Source organism: Ranitomeya imitator, chromosome 10 (assembly GCF_032444005.1).
Source record: "Ranitomeya imitator isolate aRanImi1 chromosome 10, aRanImi1.pri, whole genome shotgun sequence".
In the NCBI taxonomy this organism is placed as follows: Eukaryota; Metazoa; Chordata; class Amphibia; order Anura; family Dendrobatidae; genus Ranitomeya; species Ranitomeya imitator.
Window position 1 is genome coordinate 32,183,841 of NC_091291.1, and position 17,982 is coordinate 32,201,822.

Sequence of the window (17,982 nt, forward strand, 5' to 3'; positions counted from 1 at the left end):
GAGAAGCTGCAGCTAATCCCGGACTTCCTTTTCATGTTCAAAATGTCTGAAGGCGGGGACTGTGAAGCCAGCGCTGATTGGGTGCCGGGTATCACGTGTCATTCCATCGCATCACAGTTCCGGGACCGTGAGTGCCAGTAGTAGACAACCCCTTGAAGATCTCATTGACTTTAAAGGTTTTGTACAAAGATGGGAAGTTATGTCTACAGGATAGGAGGGAACTTAATGATCACTGGGGGTCCAACCGCTGGGAATCCAACTAGGTAAAATGTTTTCAAACATTTCTTAGTAATAGGATGCCACTTTTTCCACAAGTCATTTTGTGAAACTTCTGCTACATGTGCCCCAGTTCACACTGTACGAGTTCATTTAGACGTCAGTTTTTCGCGTACAAGTTCTGTGTTTTTCACGGATAACACTTGTATCTATGATGGTCTATGGGGTAGTTCACATGTTCGATTTTTTTCCTCAGTCCGAGAGGTCATCCTTATATCATTAACATGATCTCCATATAAATGGAGGATGGCAGCTGCTCTGTACTGCTTTGCTGTCGTAGCGGGGTAGAAGAAAATGTCGGGTCAACAAGTTAATATGAATGTTTTATGGTTATATGTTTTATAAAGCTTTTGCATTTTATCCTTGTGTCTCAGTTTTCCTTGCTTTACCTCAAAGTCGTTCCTGGGGATTGGGGAGGTCTGTCCACTAGGGAAACCATTAGAAGCCGTAGGGATACAGTTTGCATCACTCAGGGTAGTATATAGATACCAGCTTGGGATTAGCCCACATATCGGGAAGGGTTAGGTCAGATAAAAAGGAAGTACTTCCTGCTTCAAGTCAGACATGTTAAGAGTCGAGTGCTAGTGGAGGACAGTTCAGTCAGAGGAAGTGCTGAAGAGTGACGGTGTTTGACCGTTTCCAAGTCAGTGATACAGCAGCGGTGAAGGAAGTCCTGTCAGTGCCAAGTCTCCAAACAGTATGAGAGGACACATCTTATGTCTCGTGCAGATCCCGGGGCAGTCTCGGGCCTGGGGCCCAGAAAAGGCATGGGGTGCCATGTCTCTGTCTCCCCTGTGATGAAGACGTGTGGGTCTCAGGGACGCTGTTATGCTGGAGAGAAGGTCCCTGGTACCAACAGGAGCTGTTGAGGTGGGGACAGGTCAGGCAGAACGAAGTCAAAGACTGTGTCACGATCCAATTTTGGATTTGTGGCAGATCTGGTTTGTCTCAGTTTAAGACCTTTTTTCCTTTCTGGTCATTGGGGGTTAATGCAGTTCCCCCCCCCCCCCCGGTGGCCGCCGATGTTATTGCATTGCTGCTGGGTCAGCTGATGTTTGTGGTGACCACTCCCTCCCTCCTTTAAGAGGTCACCTGGTTCATCAGCTGACTGTCGGTGTTAGTTCATTCTTTAGCGACCAAGCCAGGAGTAGGAGCTAGCTGGGAACTGTTGTTCTACAGCTGTGTCCGTTGTATCTGGTGTTTCTTCCTGCTGTGCTGTGCCTAGCAGCATTAAGCTAAGTGTGGTTTTCCTTTACCTTGTTTGTATAACCTGTTAATTGTGATATTTATACACTGGTGCAGTCCACCTCCCTTGGAGGAAGAGGGGGTCACTGATAGGGTCTGCATAGGAGACAGGGATACGCTGGCAGCTCAGGCCTCCTAACCTTCATAGGTACCCCTGAGATAAGGGAAAGCCAGGGCCCTTATAGTGGCAGGGACAGGTGTGGGTCCCAGTACGCCGTCCTGCCCCTTTATCGCCATAAACGGCATGACATTAACACCAACCTTCACATTTTTCCTGGTGAGCTATGGCTCAAATGTAGGCCTTTGCCCAACTGCTTCAGTTCCTCACCGACGAGTTTAAGGTGCTGCGTGGTGAGGTGGTGCAGCAGCTGCAGCAGTTGGTGGGGTTTTGGGCTTCGTCCCAGGTTCATGCTCAACCACACCCCAAGATATCTCTTCCTGATAGGTTCTCTGGGGGGGGGGGAGAGATACATTTTTGGTTTTTAAGCCTACAGCAAACAGCCCTGTACCTCCCTTCACTATCACACACTATCTGTAGAACTTGTTCACTGGTTTTATGGCTTTCTCAGCATATCTCTATGTCTAAGCTGTGAGCCGTGACGTCCTCTTCCCATCCAGATTCACCCTAAAGTGGCTGCTGCATTCCCTGCCTCTGCTTTTATCCTGGCTATGATTGCCCCTACTAATGGCTGTGCTATACCATGTGCTGTAATTACTGCCAGGCATTATGTATGAGCCTGCCCAGCCATGCCCGAGGTCCTGTGAGCTTTTGATGGCAGGTGCAATCCTTTGCAATGTGTAAAATGAATATTTTTGCCGATTCTCAATAAGCAAATCACAGATTTTTCAAATTTGCTGAGCTCAGTGAATGTCTAAAAAAAATAACACAAATTTAATTTGCACCAAATCAAGGCCGGACAACCCCTTTAACCACAACCTTTTTTCTAGTCATTTATAAACTTTGGTGTAGACAATAAAAAATAGTGTAATAAAATAATGTACAAATGCAAAAATAGTCAATTTACTCTCAACAAACCAGATGTAGGAGATCAGACTGTCTGTGCTTGTGTTTGCCGTGATGCTTACCAATACCTTCTGCATTATTGCTGAATTTCTCTTCTTGTTGGAAATTGTCATAAAAATGTGTTCCAAGAGTAACGCCTGTAAAAAAAAAAAGCACATCAAAATATAAATACTCTTGGAAATTGAAGCCAAACCTGAAGTTAAAGGCGATATCCAGGAGTTTGTGAAAAACAAAAATTGTGCCGCTCGTGACAGCGATTCAGCTACCTCTGTGCTGACATCACGACAGAGCAGCGGCTTCTTTTCTTTTGTCGACGGGGCGTGATTTCTGGCATTCCGTCATTCTGATTGACAGCTGGCTCCTCCAGTTAGGCAGCGGGAATCTGATTGTCAATCATGATGTCGGAAGTCACATGCTGTCAAAAGAAGCCTCCGATCTGTCAACATGATGTCAGCAAAGGCAGCTGAATTGCCGACAGGAGCGGTCTATACTGGGGAAGATCGGCACCGTGCACAACAGGCAGGTAGGCAGCAATTACCTGCCTGCTAGTCCTTAGGCACATTTTTTTGTTTTTAACAAACTGCTTGTAAATATCCTCTCCATTCTCAAGAATTTTTAATTTTGAGGTTGCCTTGGCTCATAGGCAAAAAGTGCAGCATTTACAAGCTGTTTGCTATATAGCTTGTAATCACTGCTCTGAAGGTCACCCAAATTATAAAGGTACGTACCATACTGGGACTGTGGTACCGTCACGGGAGGCTGGAGGCTTTCAGGACGCACCTTATTTTGACTTTTGGGATCATCTACATAAATATATCTGCAGCCAAACTCCATGTCACAAACCTGAAATCAGAGTTATGTAGCAGAACAATATTTTTAAAAAAATAATGTAAAAACATTTTTATTATAAAAGTATAATTGGAAAAATAAATTGATGAAAAAATTACTTTTTTTTTTATCCAAAAAACAAATGTGTTCACACTGAGCTCAGTTTTGTTGTGTAGACTAAATATTGACTCTCTTTCAGTGACTGGTCGGCCGCCCTAACCGCCTCCTTAAACTTGTCTGACAACTTGTACTTGAACTTGTATGAAAACATAATATACAAAAAAAATAGAAAAAAAAAATGCCAGAAATATGTAAAATTTCTTAGATAACCTGGAAGTAGCGCAGCATTAGTTATAGCTCTTCACCGAAATGAAGAAAGTTGGGAAGGTCAAAGTTTTCTGACTTGGCCAAACTTTGCATGTTATAAGGTTCACTAGGAAAAAGTTCATAAGGGAGTGTCCTGCTGATGAGACCTTAAGTGATTAGCCCGTAATATGCCAATTTCCCAGACCGAGTCACCAGTTATTGCACATTTATTGTCTCGGGCAGTTTTACTATGAGAATCCTAAAAAAACAAAAACATAGAGGCCATATTGTATTCAGACCCAAGATCCCAAAACCAATTCAGATCCCAGATTCAGCAAATCATGATAAAAATGCAGTGATTTTACTACAGCTACATTAAAAAAATAACTATTTCCAATTTTCGAAAGGATGGAGAAAAGAGGAGAGGTTAACGACGTGGAAAAGGAATTCTATTTTAAAGGGAATCTGTCAGTAGGATAAACCCTCCAAAGCTGTCTATATCGGCACATTGGGCATTGGACCTGAATAAAATAATACCTTGATATCTGCGATCTGATGCTTTATTCCAGAGAAATCCACGCTTTTCTTAATATGTAAATGAGCTGTTAAGATCTATGGACCGGATATAGATCTTCTGAGACTCCACCTTCAGATCTTATTGTAAATGAATGGGAGAGTTACCAGTGTGAGACATGTAATGACTAACAATCTGCTCTCCTGATCTACACGTCTTACCCTGGTAACTTCACCTTACATGTAAAATAATCTCTGGAGGCAGATTTTATGGGAGATCTATGTCCAGCCCATAGATCTCAAAAGCTCATTTACATATTAAGAAAAACGTAGATTTCTCAGGAATAAGAATCTCAGATACCAAGGCATCATTTTATTTAGTTTCGCATGACCTACATTCCCATATAGACGGCTTGGGAGGGTTTATCCTACTGACAGATTCCCTTTAAGACAATGTTTGGCCAATGTATCAAAAGGCATGCAGCTGTAATAAATTTGAGGCAAATCACTTCAATCGTCTTGATTTAATAATCATAGGTCTATAATTAGCAGAATAAGCATTCATAAAAATGCTTGTTCCCAATTATTGGCCCCATGTATCCCAAGTTACCACAGATCCGTTGACAAGCGATCAAAATGCTTATTAACGAGCTGATTACATCGTTTATACAGGCCCTAAAATCACTGGTCAAGGTAAGTTTTTGCCGTCAGAGTTTAATCAGTTTTTCTCGAAGAAAAAAATGAACAGATGGAGGTTTCACAAACTTCTTATATCAAACAGTCCATGAAAAAAATGTCCAATTTTATTCATGAATCCATTAGTGGGTTTGAACTAAGATTTGGATCAAAATTGGACAAGTCTTTGTGCTTTTGTGCTGTACAAAGATACTCGGATTCATGAAGTGACCCATAAACTGTGATAGGTGTAAGATTAATCTGGGAAAAATGCAGATAGACCCCGTATGTGAAAAGCTGACATCTGAATAAGTCATAGAATCCTAGAATCATAGAATGTTAGAGTTGGAAGGGACCTCCAGGGTCATCGTGTCCGACCCCCTGCTCAATGCAGGAGTCACTAAACCATCTCAGACAGATGTCTGTCCAGCTTGTTTTAAGACTTCCATTGAAGGAGAACTCACCATCTCTTGTGATCCTTAGCAATCTGCACCAAGACACAAGACATATGCCAATGCAATTCTACAGATCCGTGATAAAAATTGGACAGCTCTCGGATGCCATCTGTGTTCTGTCCATTGTTCACAGACTGATAGTAGAAGGTCGAGAAACCTCCATCAGCTCTTTTTTTTTGCATATGGAAAAAACGGAATCTTTGACCATACTCTGTGGAGATTCTGATCCAAAACTCTTGACGAAAATTGGTAATTTCTTTAGCGAACCAGAAAACGTCTGAACGAGGCTTTAGACAAAATGACAAACTCAGCTCTTCTATACTAATCAAGCCAGCTTTCCGACATCTACAAGACAAGATAGACCTAAAAGTAACCATCAAGTGAGAAAAATCCACATAGATAATCGCAGTATGATTAAAAAATGGAATGCAAAAGTTGTGAATTCTCAGCTTGGATCGTTTTACCAGAATCAATAATCATCAATCAAGCGTTTGTTCCCGATCATCGGCTTGTATAAATGTGGCACAGATCAGCCGAAGAACAAGGCGCTTATTCATCAAGAGATCGAATCACTTTGGCACCGATTTTTTTTTTTCATTATAATTTCTGCCATTGGATTCCATTAAAAACATTGCACTGCTTTGCTTTTACAGGCTCGTTGTCTGCCCGGCACATTCAACTTTGATGTGGTCTGTGGTAATATATATATATATATATATATATATATATATATATATATATATATATCTATAATATAACGCTGGGAGCGTCACTCTGTCCGAAGCCTTAATAGACTGCGCAGGCGCGACGGTCCCAGCGTTACATTATAGATGCCGCCGAGAGCAGGGGGTCGGGAGTACGGGGAGATGCCGCCGAGAGCAGGGGGTCGGGAGCACGGGGGCGCTGTATGTGCGCCCGGCACAGAAAGTTTTTACTTACGCCAGTTCCGGCGCCATTGTCTTTCTCCTCCTGGTGCCGGAATCGGCGCCTGCGCAGTACGCGCTTTCTGGCGCCATTTTATTGAAGACACACTGCAGTGTCTTCAATAAAATGGCGCCGGAAAGCGCGTACTGCGCAGGCGCCGATTCCGGCTCCAGGAGAAGCAAGACAATGGCGCCGGAACTGGCGTAAGTAACAAATTTCTGTGCCATGAGGCTGTGGCACTTCATGCCACAGCCATTTGTTACTTACGGCATTTCCGCCGACAATATCTTTCTCCTCCTGGTGCCGGAATCGGCGCCTGCGCAGTACGCGCTTTCCGGCAGTGTCTTCAATAAAATGGCGCCGGAAAGCGCGTACTGCGCAGGCGCCGATTCCTGCTGCCGGAATCGGCGCCTGCGCAGTCCGCGCTTTCCTGCGCCATTTTCTTGAAGACACACCTGCAGTGGAGCCGGACGATAGGTGAGTATGGTATTTTTTGTTTTTTTATATGGCAGCAGCATACGGGGGCATATAATACAATAGTGGCGCAGGATGGGAGCAGCACATGACAGAACGGGCGCAGGATGGCAGCAGCACATGACAGAACGGGCGCAGGATGGCAGCAGCACATGACAGAACGGGCGCAGGATGGCAGCAGCACATGACAGAACGGGCGCAGGATGGCAGCAGCACATGACATTACGGGCGCAGGATGGCAGCAGCACATGACAGAACGGGCGCAGGATGGCAGCAGCGCATGACATAACGGGCGCAGGATGGGAGCAGCACATGACAGAACGGGCGCAGGATGGCAGCTGCGCATGACAGAACGGGGGCGCAGGATGGGAGCAGCACATGACAGAACGGGCGCAGGATGGCAGCAGCACATGACAAAACGGGCGCAGGATGGCAGCAGCGCATGACAGAACGGGCGCAGGATGGCAGCAGCACATGACAGAACGGGCGCAGGATGGCAGCAGCACATGACAGAACGGGCGCAGGATGGCAGCAGCACATGACAGAACGGGCACAGGATGGCAGCAGCGCATGACATAACGGGCGCAGGATGGCAGCAGGATGGGAGCAGCACATGACAGAACGGGCGCAGGATGGCAGCAGCGCATGACAACGGGGGCGCAGGATGGGAGCAGCACATGACAGAACGGGCGCAGGATGGCAGCAGCGCATGACAGAACGGGCGCAGGATGGCAGCAGCACATGACAGAACGGGCGCAGGATGGCAGCAGCACATGACAGAACGGGCGCAGGATGGCAGCAGCACATGATGGAGACCATATACCAATATAAATGCTCGCCACCCGGGCGTAGAACGGGTTCAATAGCTAGTATATATATATATATATATATATATATATATACACATATACACACACACGCTGCTCTAAAGATAAAGGGAACACAAACAACGGAATATAACTCCAAGTAAGTCAAACTTCTGTGAAATCAAACTGTCCACTTAGGAAGCAACACTGTTTGACAATCAATTTCACATGCTGTTGTGCAAATGGAATAGACAACAGATGGAAATTATTGGCAACTATCAATAAATTATTGGCAATTATCAAGACACCCCCAATAAAGGAGTGGTTCTGCAGGTGGGGACCACAGACCACATCTCAGTACCAATGCTTTCTGGCTGACGTTTTGGTCAATTTTGCATTTTGGTTGTGCTTTCACACTCGTGGTAGCATGAGATGGACTCTACAACTTACACAAGTGGCTCAGGTAGTGCAGCTCATCCAGGATGGAACATCAATGCGAGCTGTGGCAAAAGGTTTGCTGTGTCTGTCAGCGTAGTGTCCAGAGGCTGGAGGCGCTACCAGGAGACATGCCAGTACACCAGGAGATGTGGAAGGGGCCGTAGGAGGGCAGCAACCCAGCAGCAGGACCGCTACCTCAGCCTTTGTGCAAGGAGGAACGAGCACTGCCAGGTCCCTGCAAAATGACCTCCAGCAGGCCACAAACGTGCATGTGTCTGCACAAACGGTTAGAAACTGACTTCATGAGGATGGTCTGAGTGCCCATCGTCCACAGATGGGGGTTGTGCTCACAGCCCAACACCATGCAGGACGCTTGGCATTTGCCACAGAACACCAGGATTGGCAAATTCGCCACTGGTGCCCTGTGCTCTTCACAGATGAAAGCAGGTTCACACTGAGCACATGTGACAGACGTGACAGAGTCTGGAGACGTCGTGGAGAGCGATCTGTTGCCTGCAACATTCCTCAGCATGACCAGTTTGACAGTGGGTCAGTAATGGTGTGGGGTGGCTTTTTTTGGAGGACCGCACAGCTCTCCATGTGTTTGCCAGAGGTAGCCTGACTGCCATTAGGTACCGAGATGAGATCCTCAGACCCCTTGTGAGACCATATGCTGGTGCGATTGGCCCTGAGTTCCTCCTAATGCAGGAAAATGCCAGACCTCATGTGGCTGGAGTGTGTCAGCAGTTCCTGCAAGATGAAGGCATTGAAGCTATGGACTGGCCCGCCCGTTCCCCAGACCTGAATCCGATTGAACACATCTGGGACATCATGTCTCGCACCATCCACCAACATCACGTTGCATCACAGACTGTCCAGGAGTTGGCGGATGCTTTAGTCCAAGTCTGGGAGGAGATCCCTCTGGAGACCATCCGCCGCCTCATCAGGAGCATGCCCAGGCATTATAGGGAGATCATTCAGGCACGTGGAGGCCACACACACTACTGAGCATCATTTCCTTGTCTTGAGGCATTTCCACTGAAGTTGGATCAGCCTGTAACTTCATTTTCCACTTTAATTTTGAGCATCATTCCAACTCCAGACCTCCGTGGGATATTAGTTGTGATTTACGTCAATCATTTTTAGGTTTTATTGTTCTCAACACATTCCACTATGTACTGATTAAAGATTTACAACTGGCATATTTCATTCAGTGATATCTAGGATGTAGTATTTTAGTATTCCCTTTATTTTTTTTGAGCAGTGTATATATATATATACTAGCTATTGAACCCGTTCTACGCCCGAGTGGCGAGCATTTATATTGGTATATGGTCTCCATCATGTGCTGCTGCCATCCTGCGCCCGTTCTGTCATGTGCTGCTGCCATCCTGCGCCCGTTCTGTCATGTGCTGCTGCCATCCTGCGCCCGTTCTGTCATGCGCTGCTGCCATCCTGCGCCCGTTCTGTCATGCGCTGCTGCCATCCTGCGCCCGTTCTGTCATGTGCTGCTCCCATCCTGCGCCCCCGTTGTCATGCGCTGCTGCCATCCTGCGCCCGTTCTGTCATGTGCTGCTCCCATCCTGCTGCCATCCTGCGCCCGTTATGTCATGCGCTGCTGCCATCCTGTGCCCGTTCTGTCATGTGCTGCTGCCATCCTGCGCCCGTTCTGTCATGTGCTGCTGCCATCCTGCGCCCGTTCTGTCATGTGCTGCTGCCATCCTGCGCCCGTTCTGTCATGCGCTGCTGCCATCCTGCGCCCGTTTTGTCATGTGCTGCTGCCATCCTGCGCCCGTTCTGTCATGTGCTGCTCCCATCCTGCGCCCGTTATGTCATGCGCAGCTGCCATCCTGCGCTCGTTCTGTCATGTGCTGCTCCCATCCTGCGCCCGTTATGTCATGCGCTGCTGCCATCCTGCGCCCGTTCTGTCATGTGCTGCTGCCATCCTGCGCCCGTAATGTCATGTGCTGCTGCCATCCTGCGCCCGTTCTGTCATGTGCTGCTGCCATCCTGCGCCCGTTCTGTCATGTGCTGCTGCCATCCTGCGCCCGTTCTGTCATGTGCTGCTGCCATCCTGCGCCCGTTCTGTCATGTGCTGCTCCCATCCTGCGCCACTATTGTATTATATGCCCCCGTATGCTGCTGCCATATAAAAAAACAAAAAATACCATACTCACCTATCGTCCGGCTCCACTGCAGGTGTGTCTTCAAGAAAATGGCGCAGGAAAGCGCGGACTGCGCAGGCGCCGATTCCGGCAGCAGGAATCGGCGCCTGCGCAGTACGCGCTTTCCGGCGCCATTTTATTGAAGACACTGCCGGAAAGCGCGTACTGCGCAGGCGCCGATTCCGGCACCAGGAGGAGAAAGATATTGTCGGCGGAAATGCCGTAAGTAACAAATGGCTGTGGCATGAAGTGCCACAGCCTCATGGCACAGAAATTTGTTACTTACGCCAGTTCCGGTGCCATTGTCTTGCTTCTCCTGGAGCCGGAATCGGCGCCTGCGCAGTACGCGCTTTCCGGCGCCATTTTATTGAAGACACTGCAGTGTGTCTTCAATAAAATGGCGCCAGAAAGCGCGTACTGCGCAGGCGCCGATTCCGGCACCAGGAGGAGAAAGACAATGGCGCCGGAACTGGCGTAAGTAAAAACTTTCTGTGCCGGGCGCACATACAGCGCCCCCGTGCTCCTGACCCCCTGCTCTCGGCGGCATCTCCCCGTACTCCCGACCCCCTGCTCTCGGCGGCATCTCCCCGTGCTCTCGACCCCCTGCTCTCGGCGGCATCTATAATGTAACGCTGGGACCGTCGCGCCTGCGCAGTCTATTAAGGCTTCGGACAGAGTGACGCTCCCAGCGTTATATTATAGATATATATACACATACATACACATACACACACAGTGAAAAAAATATATAAATATGAACAAAAAATAAAATTAATAAAGGTTATTTTCTTGGAGCCTAATATTATATATATATATATATATATATATATATATATATATATATATATATATTTGTTAATGCCATTTTTGGTGACTGTCCAATCCAATAAAATATCATAGGATGTACATCGAAACAAAAGAAAACAATCGAAATGACAATTGTTAAGAGGAAAAAGGATCAGAAGAGAAAAATTTATTTTCCAAATCTTTGCTACTTTTTAAATGGAGATATATGCTATGCATTTTGTACTTTGTCATGTTCTAAGAGATCTTAGACTCTGTTCAGACTGATGTCTGTTTCGGTTAGACTTGTTGAGGATCGATTAGCAGCTCCCGATCCATTGGCCATTGTACAGGTGCTCTGAAACCACCTCTCACTTGACGGCATGCACTGATTACCTGGCTTGGCGTGTCGTCATGGTTGTGGTGAGATGAACCTGTGAGATCACGCCAGGCCGGCTAATCAAAAGAAGAGCCGAGTGACTCCAGAGGTCAGAGGCGGTCCTCAGGGCTCCGATCCGGTGAATATAGATTATGGATGTGGCTGGTGGCCGAGACCTGCAACATGATTTGCACTGACTAATGGCTTCCATCATTACCAGAACTGTGACACTAGTGTGAAGAGAGCCTAAGGGCTCGTACATTTCAGGTATATCTCATGGATAGGAGAAGACCTAATATGAGTGGGGGCCATCAGGGGATCTATAGAGTACCATGTGGAGTTTCCACATGTCCGATCCTTTCTTCCCAGCTGTCAATCATCTCTTACCGGTGATATAAACATGTACTCGTTCATCTGACTATTCTATGGATATGTTCAGCTTTGCAGGTGTTTATATAGTCCAATGTCATCGGCGCAGACGGATTAGAAAATTATTCCGGCTGGTTTTCCTTCCTCATGACTGGCGTATTTTTAGTCTCAGACTTGGCGGAGAATCAGGTGAAACAATGGAGTAAAAACACGTTGACTAACGTTTTACTGTAATACATTCCAACAAGTAGGTGAGGTACGTGATCTAAGATTACCATTGCTAGGGCAAGTTATTTCAAGGGTTTTTTCCGCTTTGTGCAATTCGTTTTTAATCAATCTGGAGTTAAAATGTAACATTCTAAGCAACCAGGAAGCAAATGTAACTAAACTTTTTTTTTTTTTAATTATTATTATTATTTTTTATTTATTTTTTAACAGTTTTGTCCAGCATGGAAAGTTATGAAAATTTGTGAATCACTTTATTAGATTTATTTTCATTCCTGTAAAAAAAAATTGCATGTAAGTAGCTTCCAAACCTCTGCTTTTCTGCAGTTTATTTGATTGAACTCTGGAGTACAGATGATGGCAGTGATGGGGCAGCTCAGCACCTGTATCTGAGAAGCTGCTTCAGGAGATTGGTCTGATGAGCACAACAGGGGAGGAGACCAGATCGAAGCAGCACTGCCATCATCTGTACTCCAAATGAGGATGTTCTGAGGTCAATGCAGCTGAAGGCAAATAGACTGGGAAGAAGACAAGGTTTGGAAGATATTTCCTTTTTTTTTTTTTTTCTTTACAGGAATTAAGTTAAATTCCCTAATAAAGTGATTTGCAAAGTTTCAAAACTTTCAATGTTGGGGGGAGGGGGAAGAATAAAAAAAAAAAAAAAAAAAAAAAAAAAAATCAGTGGACTTTGTGGAATTGCCACGGATTATGTCTGAGCTGGATTGGTTAATAAATTGAAGAATGAATGGCTCTCTCATCTTTATTTATTTCTCTCTTTTTATGTCTTACTGGTTGCCATTTTTGGTCTACGTCGGAATACTTAAGACTACTTCGGACCATTATGGATTTTTTTTATTTTTTATTAATAAATTAGTGAACTAGGGAGTCGGGGAGTTTCTTTTTATAAATAAAAGAAAACAAAAACACCCAAAAATATTTTAACTTATTGGGTTACTAATGGGGGGTGTCTGATAGATGCCCCTCCATTACTAACCCCTGGGTTGAATCCAGGTGACATCAACCCCCAAAAAATATTACTCCGATTGCCACCGCACCAGGACAAATCGGAAAGAGACGGGGAAAGTGCCAGAATATGCATCTAATGTGACTCGCTAGTTCTGGGCAGACTGTGGCATGGTGTTTTTACATGCCAGTTTTATCCATCAAACTTTCCAGCCTGATATCAGCTCACAGCTGTCTGCTTTACCTTGGCTGGTTATCAAAAATAAGGGGACCCACATAAATAAATAATTTTTAAAAAATTAATAGGTTTAAAACACCTTTTAGTGCCACATGAAAGGAACTAAAGGGAGCAACTTTATAATATTTAGTGGGGGCAGACAATCTAAGCTCTCCCTCCTATGACAACTCTACCTGAACTGCTTCCAGAGAAGAGGGCGCCGAGCACCGCGTCTTCTATAAACCCAATGACACAATGCGGCTGGCCAATCACAATAATACCAGTAGCTAACATGGCTACGGCATTACCGTGTATGGAGGGTAATCCCTGCATGCTTATTGGCTGTCTAACAGCCATGAAACATGAAGGCCGAGGACTCGAGTATGGTGCTTGGGCAACCACGATATTCGAACGAGTTTCGAGCAGTGGCGAGTACATGGGCTCATCACTAGTAGAGAGATCTGGAAAATTAATAAGGCATGCAACATAAAAGGGGAGACATAAAATGAACCAAGTTGGAACTGTTATGTTATACTTTTAGTTCTTAAAGGGGTTGTCCAACACATACAATTTGGAAAGGCCAGGAATGCTTTAAATAAAAAATAAAAAAATCCCTCACCTATCAAACTCCGCCATGCTGCTTCATTGGCTGCTGCAAGTCTGTTTACTTCCTGCAACCAATCATGTGGCATCTACCCATCTACCCGCATGATATAACCAGCCAATCACTTCCCTCTGCAGTAATTCACCTATGTGTCCTTGGTATAAATATAATTTATGCTCTCACATCCAGAGAACCGCAATTCTTTTTTTTTTTTTTTGCTAAGCCTTACTCATAACCTCACCTAGCCTTTTATGTGCACTCATATAGAAATGATGCCCTTAGTGAAGCCCCCCAGGCTTCCCACACTGTACAATATCCCACACAGTATGCTGTCCCCAGAGTGCCCATCACACACACTGTGATGTTCCCGAAGTGCCAGACTACTGTATCAAAACCCAGAGTACCCCCCTATATATGGTATAAATGCCCCCAACACACAGTATAATGTCCCCACAGTGCCCCTTATAAATAACATGAGATTAGCTCTGAACTGGGATATACTGTGAAGGACACGAAGCGATTGTGTTTGTGTGAAGGAACTGCTGCTGAGGTGTTTGCCAGCGGATTGTCACAAGAACAAGCAAGTGTAGCCAGTCCATCAGCCTCTTTTCAAGCTAGGGTCCATAGAGGTACACTGTATCCATACTGTATAAAGGGGCACACTACCCACCAGATCCATTACAAACTTCTGTGTTCAGAAGAATATTATACCCGGATCTAGGACACTGGTGGAGCTTTGCTATAACTAGTATGTTATATATAATTACACCGGGAACACACTTTTTTACTCAAAGTGAGCAACCTCTTTAATAAGTGAAGGCTCTGAGAAACCAAACCACAAGTTGCATTTACTAAGAGGCAAATTAATAACGTCAACAAAGGATGAAGGCAAATAACCTTCTGCGACGCTGACGTTCTGGAAAGTTTGCACAGTTACCCGTCTGACTACATACCACTTTTCACATGAGCGAATCTATACAAGCACCAATGACTCAGGAGTAATCCTCAACATTAATAATAAGAAAAGAGGAAACAAAGAAGCTGAAACAGGAACTTAAAGCTGAACTTTATCTGTTCTCATCTCCACTCATATCTCCCCACTTCAGAAAGTTTATAGATTGGTGTCTCATTGATAATGGAAGGGCTAGAAAAGCGGGTGGTCATGTATGTAACTGTAGGAATATGGAGGACAGCGAATAGCTGATCTAAACTGATAGGAAACATTGTTAATTATTAAGTTAATAACTGTTAAGGATCTACAAGGTCATTAGAAACAAGAGTGGGGAATTAGGTTAAAAAGTGGAAGATCAAGGCTGTGATTTAAAGGAATTTTCCCATCTCCAAGATAATATCCGAATATGTAGTAGGTGTAATAATAAATATTATTAGCAAATACCTCCAATTAGAAATGTAGTATAGTTCTTCTGATTCACCATGTCTCTTTCCTCATGAGCAGGACCTTACGTATCCATGGTTAGGACCAATAGTAAGTATCTGTCACTTTATCAGTGGACGTAACCATGGATACCCAAGGTCCTGCAATGCCTGCACATGAGGAAAGAAATAGCAAATCAGAAAAACTATACTACATTTCTAATTGGAGGTATTTGATGGTAATATTATTACTACACCAACTACATAAACTGGGAGAGGATCTTGGAGATGGGAATGCTCCCTTAAAAATCACAGCCTCGACTACCAGAAGACAAAATATAAATTATCAGATTGAAGGGATTCTCTGTGATAATGATTCAGACACGGGGGGCACCCCCACCGATCATGGGAAATCACTCATGACCCGAGTTCCCTCCATGTCACAGGCCGGCACAATGATAGCTATAGGATATTATCTGCACTTTCAACATCCCAACAAACAGCACCTTACATCTCATTCACCTCCATGCATAAAGAAAAGAAAAATCAAGTAAAAGGGGCATTTTATCTTAGTTCCTGTAATCTCTAAATTTTTATATATTGAGTGATGTTAAATTTCCAAAAGGAAAAATATAAAATTTCCTCCTTTCACTTCCTCTCTACGTTCTAAATCTATTTTGTTTCAGAAATCTTCATTAGGAGTCTTAGAGATCAATGATTTCCTCCCCCCCTTTTCCTCTTCAGTTTACTGTATAAACTGTCTGCAGCAGGAGCCTCCCCCCTTTGTCTACAGGAAAACAAAAAAGGATTATAGGCTCCACCCCCTCCACTAAAGATGCTGAAGATCTGCTGGGGATTAACTCTTGCTCTCTCTCTCCTCAACGATTGCTGTTAGCTTTGGGAAATGGTATTTCTGACTTACGTTTATCATTTATTTGTACGTTTACTGATGTTTCATGAAAAAAAAAAAAAAAAAAAAAAAAAAGAAAATGACAATACCTACCTTAAAAGGTACAGAATCAAGACTTTGGCCTGAGCAGAACATTGATGACATCATAAGGATGATAGAGTGCAATGTGAATGCATCTGGTGTACAAACATTGCACAACAAGCCTTCACCCGCTACTTTGACTCCCGGTACTTTTCATGACTTGTGCCTGGGGTCAAAGGCTTTGTAGAAAGCTGCTGCTCTCCAGTATACATGCATTATATGCTATAAAGTATATTTGGACTATATACAGAACCATATACATCTGGGAACTATATGGAGTACGGAATATTGTCTATGTAGATAGCCCTCATCAATGGATACAAAGTAGACGTACGTACAACGTAGAACCATTGACCCCCAAGACTCATTCTCGGAACCAGGCTTCCTAGGGTCACCTGTGTAAGACTTTGGACAACAGTAATATCTGGTTCAGGATCTCGTCCCAGGCACTTAGTCCTACAGTCAGCATTCTAGAACTAATCTGTAAATTAAAGGGGATGTTTCCCCCCATCTTCCCAAATGTCAGATAGAGCTTGTAAATACAATCAATTTACTGCTTGGCTTATTAAAATTTTCATCCGTCCTCGAGACAATAACACTTTTCTTTTGTTTACAGCTCATCGCCTAGGAGACCGACCACCGCTGACACAAGCAGAACATGCGCAAAGTTCTTTTCTATTGAACATTTCAGTACTCTTTGGAAGCTGACCAGGATTGCTTTTTTTTTGGGAGGGGGTGGTCTTGAAAAATTTTTTTTTTTTTTTATAATTAACAAAGTATCCACCCAACCCCCTCCAAGAAACAGCAGAATCTAGAATTGCATCTCATTGCCTTACATAACTTAGAGCCCTCGGTGTGTCATGGAGGACCACCTCCAGAGCACGTTAAGGTCAACTTCACACATGGTCCGAGGATCACAATTCCTGGCTCAACCGGTGGCTGAGCCATCTGCCTCATAGGCATATATGTGGCCATGCGCTTGGAGACCCCCCGGTTGGGCTGGGTGTTGCGATCCAAGCTCGGTCCTTGTGTCATGGACTTGTCAATTTGGACTAAGAGCGAGATCACCCGGCAGAGACAAAGATTTGTCCTCAAGTCCTTCTGTATACTGGAGCAGAAAATATATATATAGGGGTTGAATAATGGCAAGATACTGCAACCATCTCCTAATCAGAGTGACCAAGGACTAGGACAATGCACGGATAATAGATCCAGGACCATACAGGACTTACAAAGCTATCAGCCCTGCATTATATTAAGCATTCTACCACTAATGTCATTGGTTACAAGTCCAATTATATAAATTCTCACTCTTACCTGCTGCGATGTTGTGCTCCTTCTTCTTGAACGGTTACACAGTGTGGTGAACAGTAAATGAAACTCTTGGAAAAAGGTGTGGTGACACCTGATAACGCTACACCTACCTGGAGCTATAAAACAGCTAATGACACCTGGCTGCAGTAATGCTTATGGACACTAGGGGCAGTAGAGAGAACTAGCGTTCACCTGGCTGTAAACAAGCTGCAAAAAAACAAAACTAATGATTATATTCGCCATTAATACTGTGCCTCCAAAACTGGGTAAGAATCCACTTCTACCCAATTCTTATAGATCCAAACCGGGTAAGAATCCGCCTCATCCAGATTCCTATAGACACAAACCGGGTAAAAATCTGCCTCTTCCAGATTCCTATAGACACAAACCGGGCAAGGATCCACTTCTTCCCGATTCCTATAGACCTAAGCTGGGCAACAGTCCATTTCTTCCCGATGCCTGTAGACCCAAACCAGGCAAGAGTCCACATCTTCCCAATTCCTATAGACCAAAACCAGGTAAGAATCCACCTCTTCCCGTTTCCGATAGACCCAAACCGAGCAAGGATGCACTTCTTTCCAATTCCTATAGATCCAAATGGGGCAAGGATCCACCTCTTTCCGATTCCTATAGA

At 44.7% G+C, this 17,982-nt stretch overlaps 1 protein-coding gene across 1 annotated transcript in view; it reads right to left on the reverse strand.

Annotated features, from left to right (window-relative positions):
• Nucleotides 1-17,397, reverse strand: part of LOC138651761 (circularly permutated Ras protein 1-like) — a 65,203-nt gene extending 47,806 nt beyond the window's left edge. Inside the window, exons 1-3 of the mRNA XM_069742231.1 lie at nt 17,352-17,397; nt 3,274-3,388; nt 2,608-2,682 (exon numbers count right to left, since the gene is read on the reverse strand). Of these exons, the coding sequence (XP_069598332.1) occupies nt 2,608-2,682; nt 3,274-3,379 (181 nt within the window). The 5' untranslated portion in view covers nt 3,380-3,388; nt 17,352-17,397. The remainder of the gene's footprint in view (nt 1-2,607; nt 2,683-3,273; nt 3,389-17,351) is intronic.
• Between the last annotated feature and the right edge of the window lie 585 nt (nt 17,398-17,982).